At 38.0% G+C, this 18,403-nt stretch overlaps 1 protein-coding gene across 8 annotated transcripts in view; it reads right to left on the bottom strand.

Annotated features, from left to right (window-relative positions):
* Window positions 1-18,403, bottom strand: part of LOC126725674 (wall-associated receptor kinase-like 8) — a 212,175-nt gene that overhangs the window by 103,128 nt on the left and 90,644 nt on the right. For 5 of the 8 annotated variants that reach the window (XM_050430499.1, XM_050430497.1, XM_050430496.1 and 2 more), the window contains exon 2: window positions 16,113-16,232. The exons of the other annotated variants lie outside the window; for them this stretch is intronic. In XM_050430499.1, coding sequence (XP_050286456.1) covers window positions 16,113-16,232 — 120 coding nt within the window. The remainder of the gene's footprint in view (window positions 1-16,112; window positions 16,233-18,403) is intronic. 8 annotated transcript variants of the gene reach the window in all.

The following is an 18,403-nucleotide window of genomic DNA, read 5'->3' as shown; positions in this document are numbered from 1 at the left end:
CAAAAGAAAAATGATTAAACTTAACGTCTCTGGATGGATAAACACCAGTATTACTATCAATTTATCCTTGATATAAGCTAAGTTATTTGTTTCGTGAGATTTTCTTCTAAGTGGCCACCGTTTTCATGTTCCAATCATCCCCCTTTCTTAATGCATACTTCCATGTTATATATTGTCCTCTTGATATCATCTTCACCACACACATGTAGGTTGGATCCGGATAATCCCTTCCTGTCTCATCCAACACTTCCTGGAACCTTCAACTAGTAGCTATAATGCTACTTCATTACTGTTTAAGCATCACTTCCATATTAATGCGGTCAGAGAGTTGGTTGAGAGGCAATTAATGCGGAGGCAGCAGTTATTTAAGATATTTGTTTACCTTTTCTTTCTTACCCTTGGACCTATGTCTTATCTTTAGTGGTAACATAGTTTCGGAATGTGTTTGTGACAATATTGCGTTTAAATCGTCCTTGGACATATATTGCCGACAAAGATTTTGTCTTCAGACGAATACTGGACCCATCTCATGCGATATCTACTCCTCTTCTAATTTAGTTCCCCTTATAACCTTATGTGGGCCTCCTCGGATGGTTTAACGTCCTCGGATGGGCCTCAGGCCCAGTTAATATGGTTTTAACAATTATTGATTAACTGGCCCCCTACAATAGCCCCTCAAAATCTGGCTTTTCAACTCCTCGGGACAAAAAGGTGATTTTGATGTCTCAAGCCCATATCCTTTTATGTTTTGGGCATGCTCCTAATGCTTCAGCGTCCCAAGCGCGGCAGCATTAAATTTTGGCGATGCCCTTGTCCCCCATGTTCAACAATAAGATGTGAATCGAACAGTGGAGGGTTTGTCTCGCTTTGCGAACGGGAAATTTCCCGCTCATAACTTCTGCATGACTATAAAGGAGTTTTCAAATCAATTCTCTTTCTTACTATCACCGATCACACAATTCTAGAGCTCATACACTAAACCTGTCTTTCTCCTTTTTCGTCGTTTTCCTGGGCATCTACAAATACTAAAATCTTGTCTGAGGACCCTCTTTCAAACCTATAAGTCTTCTTAAAACATTTTCATCTTTCATCTTAAACTCGTTAATTTCTCTACGAAACCCTTTAAGAAAATAGGAAAAGAGGGTAAGTTTTGATGTTTGGTTGAGTCCGAGGAAGATATGAAAAGTTTCCATGCTAAGTATAGGATCTCCTCAATAGTGGGTATGAGGTACGCGGCCCAAGGGGAATGGGCCGGTGCTAGAAGAACAGGGGAAGTGGTTATTCCCATGATTGCCTTCATAGAAGGCGGGATGACCATCCCCATGGGTACTATTACTAGAAACTACCTTAGGTTCTTTAGGTTATCCCCCACTCAGTGTGCCCTAAATTTGTTTAGGGTCCTGGGAAGTATAGAGGCATTGAATGAGAGAATGGACCTAAACCTGACCCATCATGACGTGAATTGGGTGTACAACCTCAACCACTTGAAGGGGCAGGGATATTATCTCAAGTCGAGGTATCCCGCGGTGAGGCTAATTCAGTGCCTTCCCACTTCAAACAAGAACCTAAAGGAGGATTTCCTTATCTTTTCTTTGAATGGTATGATGGTCTGCCATGTCCCATGGAGGAAGGAGAACCAGGTGGGAATGCAGTCATAGATTCATAACGTTCGGTTTATACATACATATTTTCCCTTTTTTTTTTTGAGTCTCAGTATTCTTATTCCTAATGACGTTTCATTTTAATTCAATGATTTTATAGATAGACGTTCTACCAAGCCCAAACTTAGTTTAGTCAACAAAGCAGGTTTGGATAGGGTATTGAAAGCCAAGATATACGTGAACGAAGCCGACAGCCAACTCCGGGGAGCCCATTTAATCCTCGGCTACACCCCCCTCTCCTTTGCTTTCCAAGCACTGAAGTGCGTGATCAAATCCCGCGATCCTCGGCTTCACCATATTAACGTTGCCTACCAGGGGTTCCTCGTTCTAGAAGGTGTTCCACTTCCTATGGATACTTCTCGCACTAAGCCCCTTTTTGTTGCTGCTATCTCAACAGGAGTTTCTTCATCTCAGCTTGCCCTCAGGGAATAGGAAGCAGAGGAGAAAGAAGAAGAAGAAAGAGAGGAAGAAGAAGAAGAAAAAATCCAGAGGAAGTTGTTGAACTATCAGACTTCTAGGACGATTTTGGGATTTTCGATCAAACTATACATGCCAAGGAAGATCTTGATGAGATGGAGTACAAAGGAAGCCCCAGAGAAGTTTGATGGAGCTAATAGAGAATCAACCTAGGAAGAGTGCACCAGGAAAATCAACACAATCCCAGATTCCTCCTTTTCCCTCCAGGTCTCCTCCTCCTGCTCCTCATCAACCCTCTCATCAACCTCCCCAGCCAGTTAGGGCTGATGTTGCCGAGTTAAAAAGGCGAAGGGAGCAAAAAAGGAAAGAAGTGGTAGATGCTGGAAAGCCCCGTCCGACCCATGAAGATGATACTCAATGAGCTGCAAAGCAGCAGAAGACAAGCCATCCTCTTCAGCGAGGCCAGGAGAGGTCTGATATTCAACTTCCTAAGCCACAAGCATGGCTGCCAGCACCCATACACACTGGGGAGCCCTTAAGAGATTACGCATCTATTAGGGACTTCAATGGTGGCATTGGGTGCCACATAGCCTTAGCTGTAGAGGAGGCTTTGTTGCTCCCAAAGGACATGGCCGAAATAAAAAATGCAAGGAAGAATGAACTCATCCTGAACAATAAAATATATTTGGGAATGGTATAGTGCTAACCCTCTTCTTTTTCTTTTGCAATCATTACTTGCTGATATGTACTCTTTACTGACTATAGTTTTGATGTCTCCCTTTCAGATTGTCCAAAATACTTTTAGATTGGATGAGATGTTCAATAACTGCTACAACCAGTTAGAAGAGGAGATGAAGAGATGGTCATCAGCCATACAGACTTTAATAATTTCTGAGCAAGACTTGGCAGAAACAAAGAAAAAATTGGTTACTGAGGAGCAAGCTTGCAAAAGCGTTGACTCGGCCTTGGAAAGCTTTCAAACGCAAGCCAAGGACCAGAGAAAGCACTTGTGCGAGACTAATGAAGAATTAAAGGCTGCCGGGGAGCAAGTGGCTGTCCTCAAAAAGCAATTAGAGGAAACCCAAAAGCTGAGGGAGCAAGCTGAAAGATTCAGGAAGGAGGCCGAAAGGGCAAAGGTTGAGGCCAAACAGATAATGAACGAGGCTGAACAAAAAGGATATGACCTCGAGGTGGCTGAGATGGAGGAAACCCTAAGGGCGGAAGTGCCAATGGTGTGCCGCATTTACTGCGCCCAAACTTGGAATGAAGCCCTTAACCGAGCTGGGGTTGAGGATTCATCTGAGTTAAGGAAGGCAGAAAATGTGTTCTATCCTACAACAATCTGCACCTCGGATCCTCCATCCGCTCACGCCGAAGACACTCCCTCAACCACCAATCCTAACCAGGAGGTTTTGCCTCCACATCTTCCTTCCCCTGGCCAACCAGAACAAGCTAAAGAGACGAATGCCCCTCAAAAAGCTTCCTTGGACAAGACTGCAGTAGCTTCTGAGGCAGGGATAGCCTCCCAAGGTTTTCAACAAGATCTGGCTTCCACAGTCTTGCCAGCTGAGGGAGCTACTAAGGATAAAGAGGGGGTCATTACCTTGGAGGCAGATAAATCAGCCAGCCAGGCTCCTAAACTCCAAATTAAGTTGAAAAAATAGGCCTTGTTTTACAATTTGATTAGGACTTTTGTAAGGATTTTTTTTTATTTACTTATTGTTAATGACGTTTTATTCTTATTTTTGTACTTGTTCACTTTGTTATCTTAGCTTGAATGGATTTATCTTGACTGTCTTTTGTTTGCAAGAGAAAAAATTACTTATACACATTAACAGTTGGCGGTTAAAAATGGGTGATAAACATTAATATTATGAGATCTCAGGGAGACATTTTGGATGCATATGCATTCCTTCTAATAAATTGAAACTTAAGGGGATGTTCAAAATTTGGATAAAATTGGGTATAAAGAACTTCAATTATACATTAAATAATGTTCATAGGCTTATTAGGGTTTATATCTTCAATAGATAATTAAAAACCCTATGATCCCAGGACGATATTTGAGAATTTATTATTCTGGAATGCACAAGCCCGAGTGGTACTAGCATTTCAATAGCAAGAGGCTGTACTAGTTTCCATGGAACCCAATTAGTGACACAATAGATTTCAAAGAGTATCAATTTCTACTAAGTTTGTGGTATGAGGACTTGACATAACTTAGTTTCTGTTTAATACTCCAATAGATGTCATAGGGCATTAATTTCCACTAAGTTTGTGGTCCGAAGAACTGACATAACTTAGTTTCTGTTTAACACTTCAATAGATGTCATAGGGCATTAATTTCTACTAAGTTTGTGGTCCGAGGACCTGATATAACTTAGTTTCTGTTTAACACTTCAATAGATGTCATAGGGCATTAATTTTCACTAAGTTTGTGGTCCGAGGACCTGACATAACTTAGTTTCTATTTAATACTTCAATAGATGTCATAGGATGTGAAAACACAAAATGCATGATTGGCATAAATTAAAAGAAACCCAATCTAGATTATTTTTATTAATAATAATACCTCTTTAGATTATTTACATTCCAAGGATGGAGTACAGTTTTTTTATCTAGGTCTTCCAGATAATAGGCTCCTATTCCAGCTACTGAAGTAATCCGATAAGGCCATTCCTAATTAGGCCCCAATTTTCCCCAGGCTGGATTTTTTGTGGTTCCCAGAACTTTCCTCAACACCAGATCTCCCACCGCTAATGGTCTCAGCTTTACATTAGTATCACAGCTTTACTTGAGTTTATGCTGGTAGTAAGCCAATTGGACCATTGCGTTCTCCCTTTCGCTCTTCAATTAAGTCTAAACTCTTTCCCAACAGCCCATCATTACCGCCCGAGGAAAATGTACTAGTCCTTAACGTTGGGAATCCAGTTTCCAGAGGGATGACAGCCTCGGCTCCATAAGTCATGGAAAAATGAGTCTCTCCTGTTGATCGTCGAGGCGTTGTTCAATAGGTCCAAAGAACATGTGGCAATTCCTCCACTCATTTTCCTTTTGCATCATCCAGTCTCTTCTTAAGTCCATTGACTGTTACTTTGTTAACAGCTTCAGCTTGCCCATTCCCTTGAGGATAGGTCGGAGTGGAATATCTATTCTTTATGCCTAAGTCTGAACAGTATTGCCTGAAGGCCTTACTATCAAATTAAAGGCCGTTATCCGAGACAATAGTGCGTGGAGTTCCAAATCGTGTAACAATATTCTTCCAAAGAAACCTCTTAACATCTACGTCTCTGATGTTAGCCAAAGGTTCAGTTTCGACCCATTTAGTAAAATAATCCATGCCGACCAGCATATACTTTTTGTTTCCTAAGGCTGTAGGAAAAGGGCAGACTATATGCAGCCCCCATTGAGCAAAAGGCCAAGAGCTGGACAGAGGGTTAATAATTCCTCCAGGCTGGTGGATGTTGGGAGCGAACCTCTGACACTGGTCACATTTTCTAACATACTCCTGCACTTCCTTCTGCATATTTGACCACCAATATCCTTGAGTAATGGCCCGATGTGTCAGGAACCTTCCCCCTGTATGACTTCCGTAAATACCTTCATGCAGCTCTTCTAGGAGTGACTCTAACATCTCCAGATGTATACAAAGCAGGTACGGCCCAGAAAAAGAGCGTTTGTATAACTTTTTATCCTTGGACAGCCAAAACCGAGGAGCTTTCCTCCGTATTTTCTCAGCTTCTATTTTCTCTCTGGGCAAGGTGTCACTTTCTAGAAATTTCAATATGGGATCCATCAAGCTCGGCACTAGATTGATTTGATGAACCTGATGTATGTCCTTTCCTAGTGGGATGGAGGTACACAAATCTTTGACAATTATCACCCGAGGAAAACTCCATACTGAAGAGGTGGCACGAGTTGCTAGGGAATCGACGTGGGTATTTTCACCTCGGGGGATATGCGACAAGTCAAAGGATTCAAATTTCATTTGCATACATCTAACTTGACTCAAATATCCCTGCATTCTCGGATCTCGAGCTTCCAGTTCACCTTTCACTTGGCCTACCACCAATCTTGAATCTGAGAATAATTCTGCTACCTTTCCACCCATTTTCTAGACCATACTCATTCCCAACAACAAAGTCTCATACTCTACTTCGTTGTTAGTAGCCGGGAATCCCAACCTCAAGGATTTATCAATGACGATTTCTTCAGGGGATATCAAAACTAGCCCCAATCCTGCCCCCCATTGGTTTGCTACTCCGTCCACATATACTCTCCAAGAGGAACCACCGTGTGTGGAGATTAGACCAACCGACTTTTCATCCATGTCACTTTGCTTCATGTTAGCTTCTTCTGGACACTCGGTGAACTCAACTACCAGATCGGCGAGGACTTGGCCTTTCACAGAGGTGCGAGGCATATACTTGATGTCGAAAGCCCCTAGGATTGTGCCCTACTTAGCAATTCTCCCAATATAATTTGTACTTCTGAGTATGGACTTGAGAGGTAGCTGAGTTAAAACAACCACAGTATGGGCTTAAAAGTAATGTGGAAGTTTACGTGTTGTATGGACTACTGCCAAGATGGCCTTTTCCAATGATAAGTATCTCACCTCAGCTTCATGAAGGGACTTACTTACGTAATAAACTGGTCTTTGGATGCCGCTGTCCTTTCACATTAAGACAAAACTAACTGCATGAGGGGCAACTGTCAGATAAGCAAACAAAACCTCATCCACCTCAGGACTAGACATGATAGGCGGCCTAGACAGGTACTTCTTCAACTGTCGAAATGCCACAGCACACTCCTCGGTCCATTCAAATCCTTTCCACTTGTACAGTAGAAGGAAAAAGGGACAACACCTCTCAGCCAACCTAGAAATAAATCAGTTTAAATCAGCAGTCATTCCAGTTGGTTTCTGTACCTCTTTCGGATTCCGAGGTGCTTGCAAATCGTTGATAGCCTTAATCTGATCTGGGTTCATTTCAATTCCTCTATGAGTCACCATGTATCCCAAGAACCTCCCGGAGCCTACACCAAAAGAACACTTTAAAGCATTCAGACGTAGCTTATACTTTCTCAGTATTCCAAAGATGTTCATAAGATCTTCCACATGCTCAGACTCCACTTTACTCTTCACTACTATATCATCGATGTAGACTTCAATGTTTCTGCCCAGTTGTGGTTCGAACATTTTAGTCATCATTCGTTGATAGGTAGATCCTGCATTTTTCAAGCCAAATGGCATCACTTTATAATCATAATTTCCAATAGGGGTGATATCCTAAGCCGTCTTCTCTTGATCGTCCAATGCTAACGGTATTTGGTGATATCCTTGAAAGGCATTCAAAAAACTCATATGAGGATGACCAACGGTCGCATCCACCAACTGGTCTATCTTCGGCATGGGAAAAGGATCCTTAGGACAAGCCCTATTGAGGTCCATGAAGCCCACGCATATTCGCCACTTTCTTGTCTTTTTCTTTACCACCACCGTATTGGCTAACTATTGAGGGTAAAAAACTTCTTTAATAGCCCCTGCCTTCTTCAGCTTGGCCACCTCACTTCTGACAGCTTTGGCGTGCTCTTTTGATGGTCCCCGAAGTGGCTGTCTTCTCGGAATAACGGTAGGATTCACGTTGAGTCAATGACAAATGAAATTCGGATCTACACCTGGGGCTTCATACGGGCTCCATGCAAACATGTCTACATTTTCTCTAAGGAATTCCAACAATCGCTGCTTCTCTTGCAAAGGCAGTTTAGCCCCAACCTGGAAAAATCTCTTCGGGTCGTCAGCAATAATTACCCTCTCCAAATCCTCACACTTTACCTTGTCAGCTGGTCCATCTAAGGGTAATATTGGGGGTTTTAATTGCTATAATCCATTATCGGGGATAGCCGAGGTCTCTACCTCTGGCCGATGTTGTATATCCGCCACTAGGCACCGCCGAGCTGTAACCTAGCTTCCTACTATCTCCAATACTTGGCCTCTAGAGGGGTATTTCACTTTCTGATTCAGAGTAGATGAGACTGCTCCCAGGGTATGAAGCCAAAGTCTGCCCATGATAGCCGTGTATGGAGAGAAAACATCTACAACAATGAAGTCTACCTCCACCACATCCACACCGGTTTGCACGAGTAGTTTGATTTGTCCTTTTGGAATGACCATCCTTCCCTCAAAACTCACCAAAGGGGAACTATAGGCTGCCAAGTCCTCAGGCTTCAAACCTAGCCCTTTATACAAATCTGGGTATATTATATCAACAGCACTGCCTTGATCAATCATCACCCTTTTTACATCATACCCACCAATTCTCAGCATGACCACTAAAGCATCATCATGGGGCTGTATAGTTCCAACCTTGTCCTCATCCAAAAAGCCCAAAATCAGAGGGATGCCCACTCTGGCTCTTTTCGATGCTTGGCAATAATCCTCGGCCGAAGGTCGGAACACCGACAGTACCCTGGAAGGGCAAGATCCAATCCTCCCTGAGGCGGCAAAAATAACGTTTATTGTGCCAAAGGGGAGTCTTGAAGAAGCGTCCCCACGCATCTCTGAGCCTGCTTGTCCTACCCTACCATTGGAATGATGCAAGAGTTGCCTCAATTTCCCTTTTCGAACCAACTGTTCTAAATGGTTCCATAAATTCCATCAATCCTCCGTCGTATGCCCATGATCCTGATGATAGTGGCAATAAAGATTCTGGTTGCGTCTTTTAGGCTCTCCTGACATCTTGTTTGGCCATTTAAAAAATGGCTCATTCTTTATCTTCTCCAATACCTGCTGCACTAGCTCCCGAAACACTGTATTAACCACTTGGATATCAGCAGACCCTGATTGCCCACCAAAGTCTTTTCGAGGTTGGTTACTATTGTAACAGTCCGACCTGAAATCCCTCCTCTCTTGAGGGATTACCTTGGCCTTTCCTTTTCCCTAAAGTTGGTCATCTTCTACTCTACTGTACTTGTCAATCCTATCCACCAATTGGTGTACACTAGTGACAGGTTTACCAGTTAGAGATTTCCTTAAATCGTGCTCGGTTGGAAGACCAGCCTTGAAAGTACTTATAGCCACATTGTCATGCTCTCCCTCTATTTCATTAAACATTTCCCAGTATCTATCTGAATAAGTTTTGAGAGTCTCGCCCTCTCGTATGGACATAGACAGCAAGGATCCCAAAGGTCGAGGAACCCTACCGCAAGTGATAAAGCAAGCACCAAAAGCCTGGGTAAGCTTTTTGAAGGACTTAATAGAGTTGGCCCTTAAACTATTAAATCATCTCATTGCCACCAGACCCAAACTTGATGAAAAGACCTTGCATATCAAGGCCTCATCTTTAGAGTAGATTGCCATCTTTTGACTAAAATGACTAATGTGTTCTACTGAGTCTGTCCGACCGTCATATAAGGTGAAGGTAGACTGATGGAATCGCTGAGGAAGAATCGCGTCTTCTATATTCCTGGTGAAGGGTGATTTGGAGACTTGGCTTAACGCTTTGTTCATGGCGTTGTTCCCCAAGCCTCTGCTAGGCCGGCTTTTGCACCTACGTCGATGGCTGTGTTCCTCTTCATAGGAAAAAGTCTCACTAGGCGGAGTTTTGGATCTCCGCCTATAAGTAGCTCCATCTGTCTCTTCGGATGACGGTTCGGAGCTACGCAGGGAACGTCCTCGTCGGGCGCGACACAACTCTCTTTTCAACTTGTCAATTTCACGTTGCAAGTTCCTGACATTCTTTGCATGAGAAACATGACTCTTCCCACGAGAATGACTTTTGGTGGTATGAGTTGTGCGTACACTCCCCTCACGGCCTTCTCTTCGTTCAGGGCTCCGGAGCGGATTACCATGTTGGGAACCTCTTGACTCCGCTTGATGTGGATTGGCATCTACCTGGTGTGGACCTGTTGTGTAGCAATGTGGGCTTGCTTCTTCCATCATGTACATTGAACCGGATTTATTTTGATCTAAATCAAGCTCTTCGCACAGACGACGCCAATTATAAGGACTCAATTTGTATCGATCCCAATCTCGTATTGGGTTCGAACGCCAAAGGCCCAAACAATAAATTTGTAGAGCGTGGATGTAAAGAATTAGATTAGATTCAAAAGAAAAACGATTAAACTTAACGTCTCTAGATGGATAAATACCAGTATTACTACCAATTTATCCTTGATATGAGCTAAGTTCTTTGTTTCGTGAGATTTTCTTCTAAGTGGCCACCATTTTCATGTTCCAATCATCCCCCTTTCTTAATGCATACTTGCATGTTACATACTGCCCTCTTGGTGTCATCTTCACCACACACGTGTAGGTTGGATTCGGGGGATCCCTTCTTGTCCCATCCAACACTTCCTAGAACCTTCAACCAACAGTTGTAAGGCTGCTTCATTACTGTTCAGGCATCACTTCCACATTAATGCGGCCAGAGAGTTGGTTGAGAGACAATTAATGCAGAGGCAGCAGTTGTTTAAGATATTTGTTTAACTTTTCTTTCTTACCCTTGGACCCATGTCTCATCTTTAGTGGTAACGTAGCTTTGGAATGTGTTTATGACAATATTGCGTTTAGATCATCCTCGGACATATATTGCCGAGAATGATTTTGTCCTCGGACGAATACTGGACCCATCTCATGTGATATCTACTCTTCTTCTCATTTAGTTCCCCTTATAACCTTATATGGGCCTCCTCGGATAGTTTAATGTCCTCGGATGGGTCTCAGACCCAGTTAACACGATTTTAACAATTATTGATTAACTGACCCCCCGCAGGCACAAAATTGGATTTTAATTGGATGTAAACTCTTTAGTTTTTGTACCCAATAATTTACTTGCCACAAAAATTAAAAAAAATTAGTTAAGACACATAACGAAAAATTGAACTTCAATTAAAAATTAAAATTAAAATCGAGACACACAAATTAAAATTGAACTTCAATTAAAATTTAAAAATTGAACTTCACTTGACACACAAATTTAAAAATTAAATGAGACACATGGCGCAAAATTAGATTCTAATTTAAAATTTAATTGAATTTTCTATCAGCTTTGACTATTAATATTATATATATGTAATTGTAATTGTTTTTAAATGTACCCATGTATATGCTTGAGTTACACACTAGTATTAAATAATAGACAATCATATTATGATTTAGTACATTTTTAAGTAAATAAATAAATAAAAGGCATGTAAGAGTGATGAGTAATTCAATTCTGCTAAAAGTCTGAAACTATCAAATTATAAAATGCATGGTTTATCTTCTAGTGATATATTGCGAAAAGAACAAAACTTAAAGTACTTCTTCATCTTCTAAACGTACATAAATTTAGTTTGGGAACAGCTTATTTTAGGTGAAACTAATTTTTTTCTTTTTTTGGTGAAAATAAGGTAGATAAAGCTAAAAGCTAGGTTTATTATAACTTTTGAGTGGAGTTGTGGTATGTTTTTTTGTTAGAACCCCTTTCCCTCTCCCTTGTGTATCTGTGTGTGTGTTTGTTTCTCCAAAAAAAAAAAAAAAAAAAAGTTAAGCTAACTAAAATAGTATAATTGGGTCTATAAATAGTACAAAAAAGTACAATGGGAGCTATGAATAATAGCAAAAATAAGTTAAATAGTAGTAAAAATAAGCTAAATAGTTATTAAAAAAAAAAAACTGAATTTTTCAGCCAATGCTAAACACAACCTAAAAGAGCATAAAATATAGTTTTTTTTTTTTTTTTTTTTTTTTTTTTTTTTGGGAATCTGTTTTAGCTCAGAATGGTAGGATACCCAAGTGGCCAACTCATTTCCTTCCATGATCCGCTAAGCTGAGTAAAACCAATAAACTAAAAGTACAATTCTATTTGCCAAGTAAAAACAAAAATTCAAATCCATACAAAAATTTAACTAAAAAAATTCCATGCTAATGAATGGAAGTTAGAATTATATATCACCATAGAATCTATATATATATATATATATATATAATAGGTAAAACTGAGAGAAACTCATATTAGAATTCCAAATTAGAGTTCCAATTTTGCGTCATGTGTCCTAAATTATTTATTCTTAAAGAGTTTTATTTTTTAATTTTAGAATCAAATGTAGGACCACATCATAAATATTCATCCAAGTGAGTTATTATTAAGTACAAAAATCAAAGAGTCTAGAATAGATGAATCGTAAAAAAAAAAAAAAAACAAACAAAAAAAGGAAAGTGTTTCACAATCATTAAAAAAAAAAAGAAGGACAATTTACATTTTATACCTAATAATATCCTTACAAAATTTTTTAAAGAGTTAACAAAATATAAAAATGACTATCAATATGTATCTTATTGTATATTTTTATGTGTATCCATACAAATATATGGGGTTACGAGCTAGTTACAATAATGGATGAAAATTTGTGTATAGTCCCTCTTGTCAAGGACTTATGGTATAGTGCTTCTCTATCACGTAACTATGATCTTGTTTTTATTTTTACTTTATTTATTTTTCAAATTTATAACTATAATTTATGCCAAGTGCCTTCTAACTCAATTGGTTGACATTGTTTTGTATTTTCAAGACATCTAAAGTTCAAATCTCACATGTCCTGTTATAGCTATCAAATTATTAAAAAAAAATAAAATAAAATAAAAATAAAACCACTAAAGGCATTTAACTTTTGATAAATCTCGTGATATTGGGTCATATAGACTATTGAAACCTCACAATTTTACACATAATTATTTTAATATATACTTTTAAATTGACTTTGAATTCTAATATATATTTAAACCATCCATTAGAATTTTGGCACATCATATTTTCTATAAATGCTAGAATATATAATTTTATAAGTAAATAAATTTAAAATTTATTGATACCCATTTATGATAATATGGACATAAAGGCCCAAACCAAACCAAGAAAAATGAGGGAGAGATTAGAGAATAGAAGCAAAACAATAGGGTCATACTCCTAAGGCCCAGAAAGTGAATAAGCATGGCACAAGCAGGGGCCTAAAGAGAAAAAAAAATACCTATAAAGAACAAGGAATAGAAAACATTGGCCCATGGGCAATGTGAAAGATTCAGTCATGGGGAGATGACCCTCTTCAAGAAATAAGAATGGCCCTTGAATGGGATCAACGAGGAAGGAAGGAGGAAAAATGCCCAATAGGCCAACTTGACAGGAATCAATGAAAAGCAATATGGGAAAGTCCTTGAAAGGCCCATGGCCCAACCTAGCAAGGTAAAATGGGTCAAGCCCACATCATTCTCCATAAAGGATGGATGCAAGTGGGAAGCCTCAGCCTCGATGAAGAATAAAAGGGACAAAAATCAAATAACAGCAGCAAAAACCATGTGGGACAGAAAGAATGTAAGGCGTGAAGGAAGAAGACAACATTGCAATGGCAAGAGCACCACCAACTTATACCTAGCCAATGCAAGGAGGGTGGGCCCATGCCTAAAGGGATTATAGAGGATATGGTTTGGTGGAAGGGGGGAAAAGAGCTTATTTCGATATTCTACCATGACCTCTTTTGGGAGGTGCTCTGTTGGGAAAGCATCTTTACCCAAAATAGGTAGTAAACCGGTTGGGTCCACTTGGTGCATGCTAGAGGGATTGGTATAAAGAGACCCAAGGTTTTACCATTCAAAGGAGGCAGATAGGTACACGGTAGAATGAAAATGGGTGAGAATTTGTTGTGAGATATGTAGTGGAAGAGACACATGCTCAGAGGCAGTGGAGGTTGAACCTATACGACAAGAAGGGTAATGGGCGCCTTTGAAGAGTGTTTGCAGTAGACAAAAATGGTTGGTGAGTAATGAGAGTAAAAGAGAGAAATCACAAAAACTTGATTTGGTGTATAAATAGGAACGGTACCCATAAGAGCAACAAAAATATTGACCTAGGCAATCTAAATAGGGAACTAAAAAAGAAAGAAGAGAGAAATGGGAAAGAGTGAAGCGAGACTTAGAGAAATAACAAGAGTGAACATGGCAGAAACAAGATGCATAAATAGTCAAATCTTTTGCCTCCTTCACGTAATAAACCCACTCTTTGTAATCTCATCATACAAAAAGTAGCTATCCTGACCTATCCTCCAAAATGTATAACTTTATAGCCTAATCTGGTAAAAAAGTTATATAAGTTGGGGTTTAGGCTCTCTTTAGTTCAATTTTTGTGGAGACTACATTTTTATATATTATGATTCTATTGCTTTATATATACATTCACACACACACACACACACATTGCTTGTTGTTTTTTTGGGGTGTCTTATCTTGTGTACGGACTAGCTCTGAGCAGATCCTATGGAGATAACGAGTCAGGCCCAACTCTCCTACCTACTGCAGAATGCCTTAGTCCAAAAGCATAAAAGGCCCTTACAAAAATTAATTCTATCTGATTCCTAGAATATATAGTTCTATATACAAACACAATCATAAAAAAAACAAATTCTTATTAAGATCTACTATAATTTTCGACTTTAATACTTAAGATAAAAAAAATTATATCATACTATATAAATTATCATTCATTGCATAGATTAACGACTAATATTTATAATATTGAAAACATTTGACTCATGGTTCACCTCAAATATTTTGCCAAATAAGCTTTTGAGATCGCACAACTTTACATGTCATTATAATATTTTTTAATTGAATATAAATTTATTTCTATATTAATTTAAACCCATAATTTGAATCACGACACATTATATTTTATTTTAATGGTAGAATATATAGTTCTATATATAAATACAATAATAATAATAAATGTCTATTAATAACTATTATGATTATCAAATTTCATATTTAGTCTTATAAAGTGAAAAAAAAAAATTATATTAAAAATTTTTCATGCATTACACAAGTTACTGTCTAGTTGAATCAGTATAAGTAGGGGTGTGCAAATAACCGCTACAACCACTGGGGCTGATCGGAGCCGAGAAACCACACCGCGCCTAGGGCCAACCGCAGAAGCCGAGGCCGGTGAGGGGAGATAGTGGATTTTTCCAGTGCCGGTGCAGTGATGCAGTTGGAATTGATTTCCGAAAACCGAATCCTCACCGAACCGATCTGTTTTATTATATATATATATATATATATATATTCTTTAATATTTTAATATATTTAAATTAAGCTTTTACGCCTATAACCAAATGAAACAACGCCGTTCACTAGGCTGTTAAAAAAAAAATAAGAAAAAAAAAAGAGGCAAAAGACGTCACGGAACCGGAAGGCTAGGGTCACAAAAATTGAGGAACCATATAAATACTTCTTTTCCAAATTTTGATCTCAGAAATCTCTCTCTCTCGCCTCCCAGTTGCTGTAGCACTGAAGCTGCTCAGTATAGCAGTGCTCACTCCCCTACCAGTCCGCCACAATACCGCCGGTAAGTTTCGATGTTTCATAGTCTACTAATCCATTTTGTCTCTCTGTATTCTCTCTCTATTCTCCAAGTCCACTAATCTAGTTTGTTTCAAATATTGCCTAGTATATTTTCAGCATTTTTGTATTTTTATTTTTATGTTTTTTGACTTGGGGATTTTGAGTAAGTAGACGCTGTAGAGTAGAACTACTATGGACCTGTGGTACTACCGTACTATCTATTAGGCTATTAGGCTATTAGGCATTGGCTTTTGTTTATTTGTTATACAATAAATTCATTGTAAAGGTTGATGTATTAATGTGTAAATAGGTTTATGTGTGAACAGGTTGATATATTAATGTGTGAACATGTTTTTGTATTAATATGTAAACCGGTTTATGTGTGAAAATTTTGTCAATTGGACATTTTGTTTGAAATATTATACAGGTTGTGTATTGATATAGTTTTTTTAATATATCAAGCCAAGCAAACCAACCAAACCGACCGCAAAAAATCGCACTGCTATCGGTTTAAAAACCGACCTCAGGCGGTGTGTATCGGTTCCAATTATGAGAAAACCGATCCCTATCGTTTTGATAATAAATTTAAGAAAAAACTAAGCCGACCGTACTGCCCACACCCTTAAGTATAAGGCATACGTATAACAGTTAAAAAATTGGCATACCTATAATGGCCATCTTCACTGGAGATTTTGGCTTGTTGCAATTGTAGCTACCTTGTGTATTCACACAATCTGACTTGTTGGGACATTTATTGAGTGTCTTGTTTTCGCATTCGTTTATATCTGATTGAAACAAACAAGTTAGTTTACAAATTAGAATTAGCAGCTAACAGATAGTTTGCAACTAATGACCCTGCCTCAATTAGAATTTGTATTTTTTTTTCCTTATATCTTTGGGTGAAGTTATTTTATGGAATTTTTTTTTATTAACATATTAAATTTTTATCACACCTATAGTGAATACACTATTATCTCTTCTATGTTTTCGAAATTCATTCAAAAAAAAATTCCTTATTTTATCAATATATTTTAAGATTCAAAACCTATAAAAAGTAAATGGCTCGTGAACAAAAGGGAAAATAACAAAGCTTGAGTCTTAACAAAGTAAAGAGAGAAAGAAAGAACATTATTATTATCTTTCAAAAAGTAATATAAAAACAAAAGTTATTTAACAGGACATTAAATTCTTTATCTACTAATTTATTCTTCTTCATAAAATTTGTGTAATAAGAAACCAAATTTGGGGTAATTACCTAATAACATAATTTGCGGAAGTCGTACTTGGTGTTAATCTAACTATTAAGAATATTTGATTCATTAGTGGAACTTTAACAACTTATTCATTCAAAATATCCTTCAAAGATAAAAAAAATATATATAATGAATATGCAAATGTAATATGAGTTTTCTTCCTAAAAAATATCATTTGATATTCACATTAATGACTTTGTGTGTGTGTATATACACTACTATTTAAGAGGTTTCTCCTTTTTGGGATTCTCATTTTTTTTTTTTTTTTAAATACCTCTACACCCCTATGTTTAAAAAAAGACAAAATTAAAGGATAATCCGGTAAAAATACAACTCTAACTTCCACTAAAACATTACCTAAAAAATAAGGCTACTCCTCTGTTAATTTTCAAATTTTTTTATTCATTTACAAATTAGATTTTTAAAATAAAAATTATATATATATATATATATAAAATAAAAACACATGTTTTATTTTATTTTATTTTTAATTTTGCTACAAAAATTATATATATGTGTGTGTGTTATGTGATGTTTCCACTTGTTACATAATCAAATTCCATTAAAAGTTAGTGAAACTAGCTCATAAAGAAATCACAAGTGTTGTAAATTATTTATAAAGTAAACCGTAAGGAAGGTTAGTGTCACAAAATAAAAGTGGTATGTGTAAATTACCCTAATAGTAATTATTTAATATGCCAACTACTTTTTGAGAAATGGTCCCCTAGTATAAACATTATGCGCCCAAAAATAAAATAAAAGGTAAGTTACAAAATTTATTTATCGGCATTTTCACGTTGTGAAAGCATATGACAATGATACATATCAAAATTCTTTCCATTGCCATTTGAATCTCCTAATTAATATGCTATTATTTTTTATTTCCTACTATAATATGAGGGAACAAGCTCCCAATGTGTGTTTTCTTATGGAAACACGTCTGGATAAGGAAGGTTTTGATAATTTGTATGGAGATTTGCAATTTCAGAATAAAATTATAGTCAAACAACCAAATACAGGAGGTGGATTGGCTTTACTATGGAAGAAGGAAGTTGGGATGGATCTGGTTAATTATTCACCTAATCACATTCTGATGAAGGTCACTGAAGAGGATGGGTTTGTTTGGTTTTTTACTGGCTTTTATGGTTGGCCTGAGGCTCAGAACAAAGAAAAATCTTGGCACTTATTGGAACATCTGAGGAGTTTTGTTAATGGTGCATGGCTGTGTGCAGGAGATTTTAATGCTATTTTAAATAGTGCAGAAAAATTTAGTTTAAGGCCACCTAATTCAGCAGAGATCGATGCTTTCAGGACTGTGTTAGATTCCTGTTCTTTGGAGGATTTGGGATATAAAGGGTATACATACACGTGGTCTAATAAGAGGCCAGGTGTAGCTAATACCAAATTAAGACTTGATAGAGCTGTGGCAACTAGGGAGTGGCGGGAAAAATTTCCGATATCTACAGTTTCCCATCTTCCTCCCCATGCATCGGATCATTTGCCAATTTTGGTGCATGTGAAGAGTGTTCAAAGGTTTCAGAAAAAATTTAAAAAGGGGTTTAAATTTGAAGAAAATTGGTTACTTTGGGAGGATTGTGGCGGAGTGGTTAAAGATGCTTGGGAGATGGTGGGAGGGGGAGTTTCGGGCCTAGCTTCAATAAAGGAGAAGATTAAGTTTTGTGGTGAGGAGTTGCAAGCTTGGG

The sequence above is a fragment of the Quercus robur genome, chromosome 5, assembly GCF_932294415.1.
Source record: "Quercus robur chromosome 5, dhQueRobu3.1, whole genome shotgun sequence".
NCBI classification, from domain to species: Eukaryota; Viridiplantae; Streptophyta; class Magnoliopsida; order Fagales; family Fagaceae; genus Quercus; species Quercus robur.
Note: the sequence above shows the minus strand (reverse complement) of the source record. Positions and strands in the feature narration are given on the sequence as shown.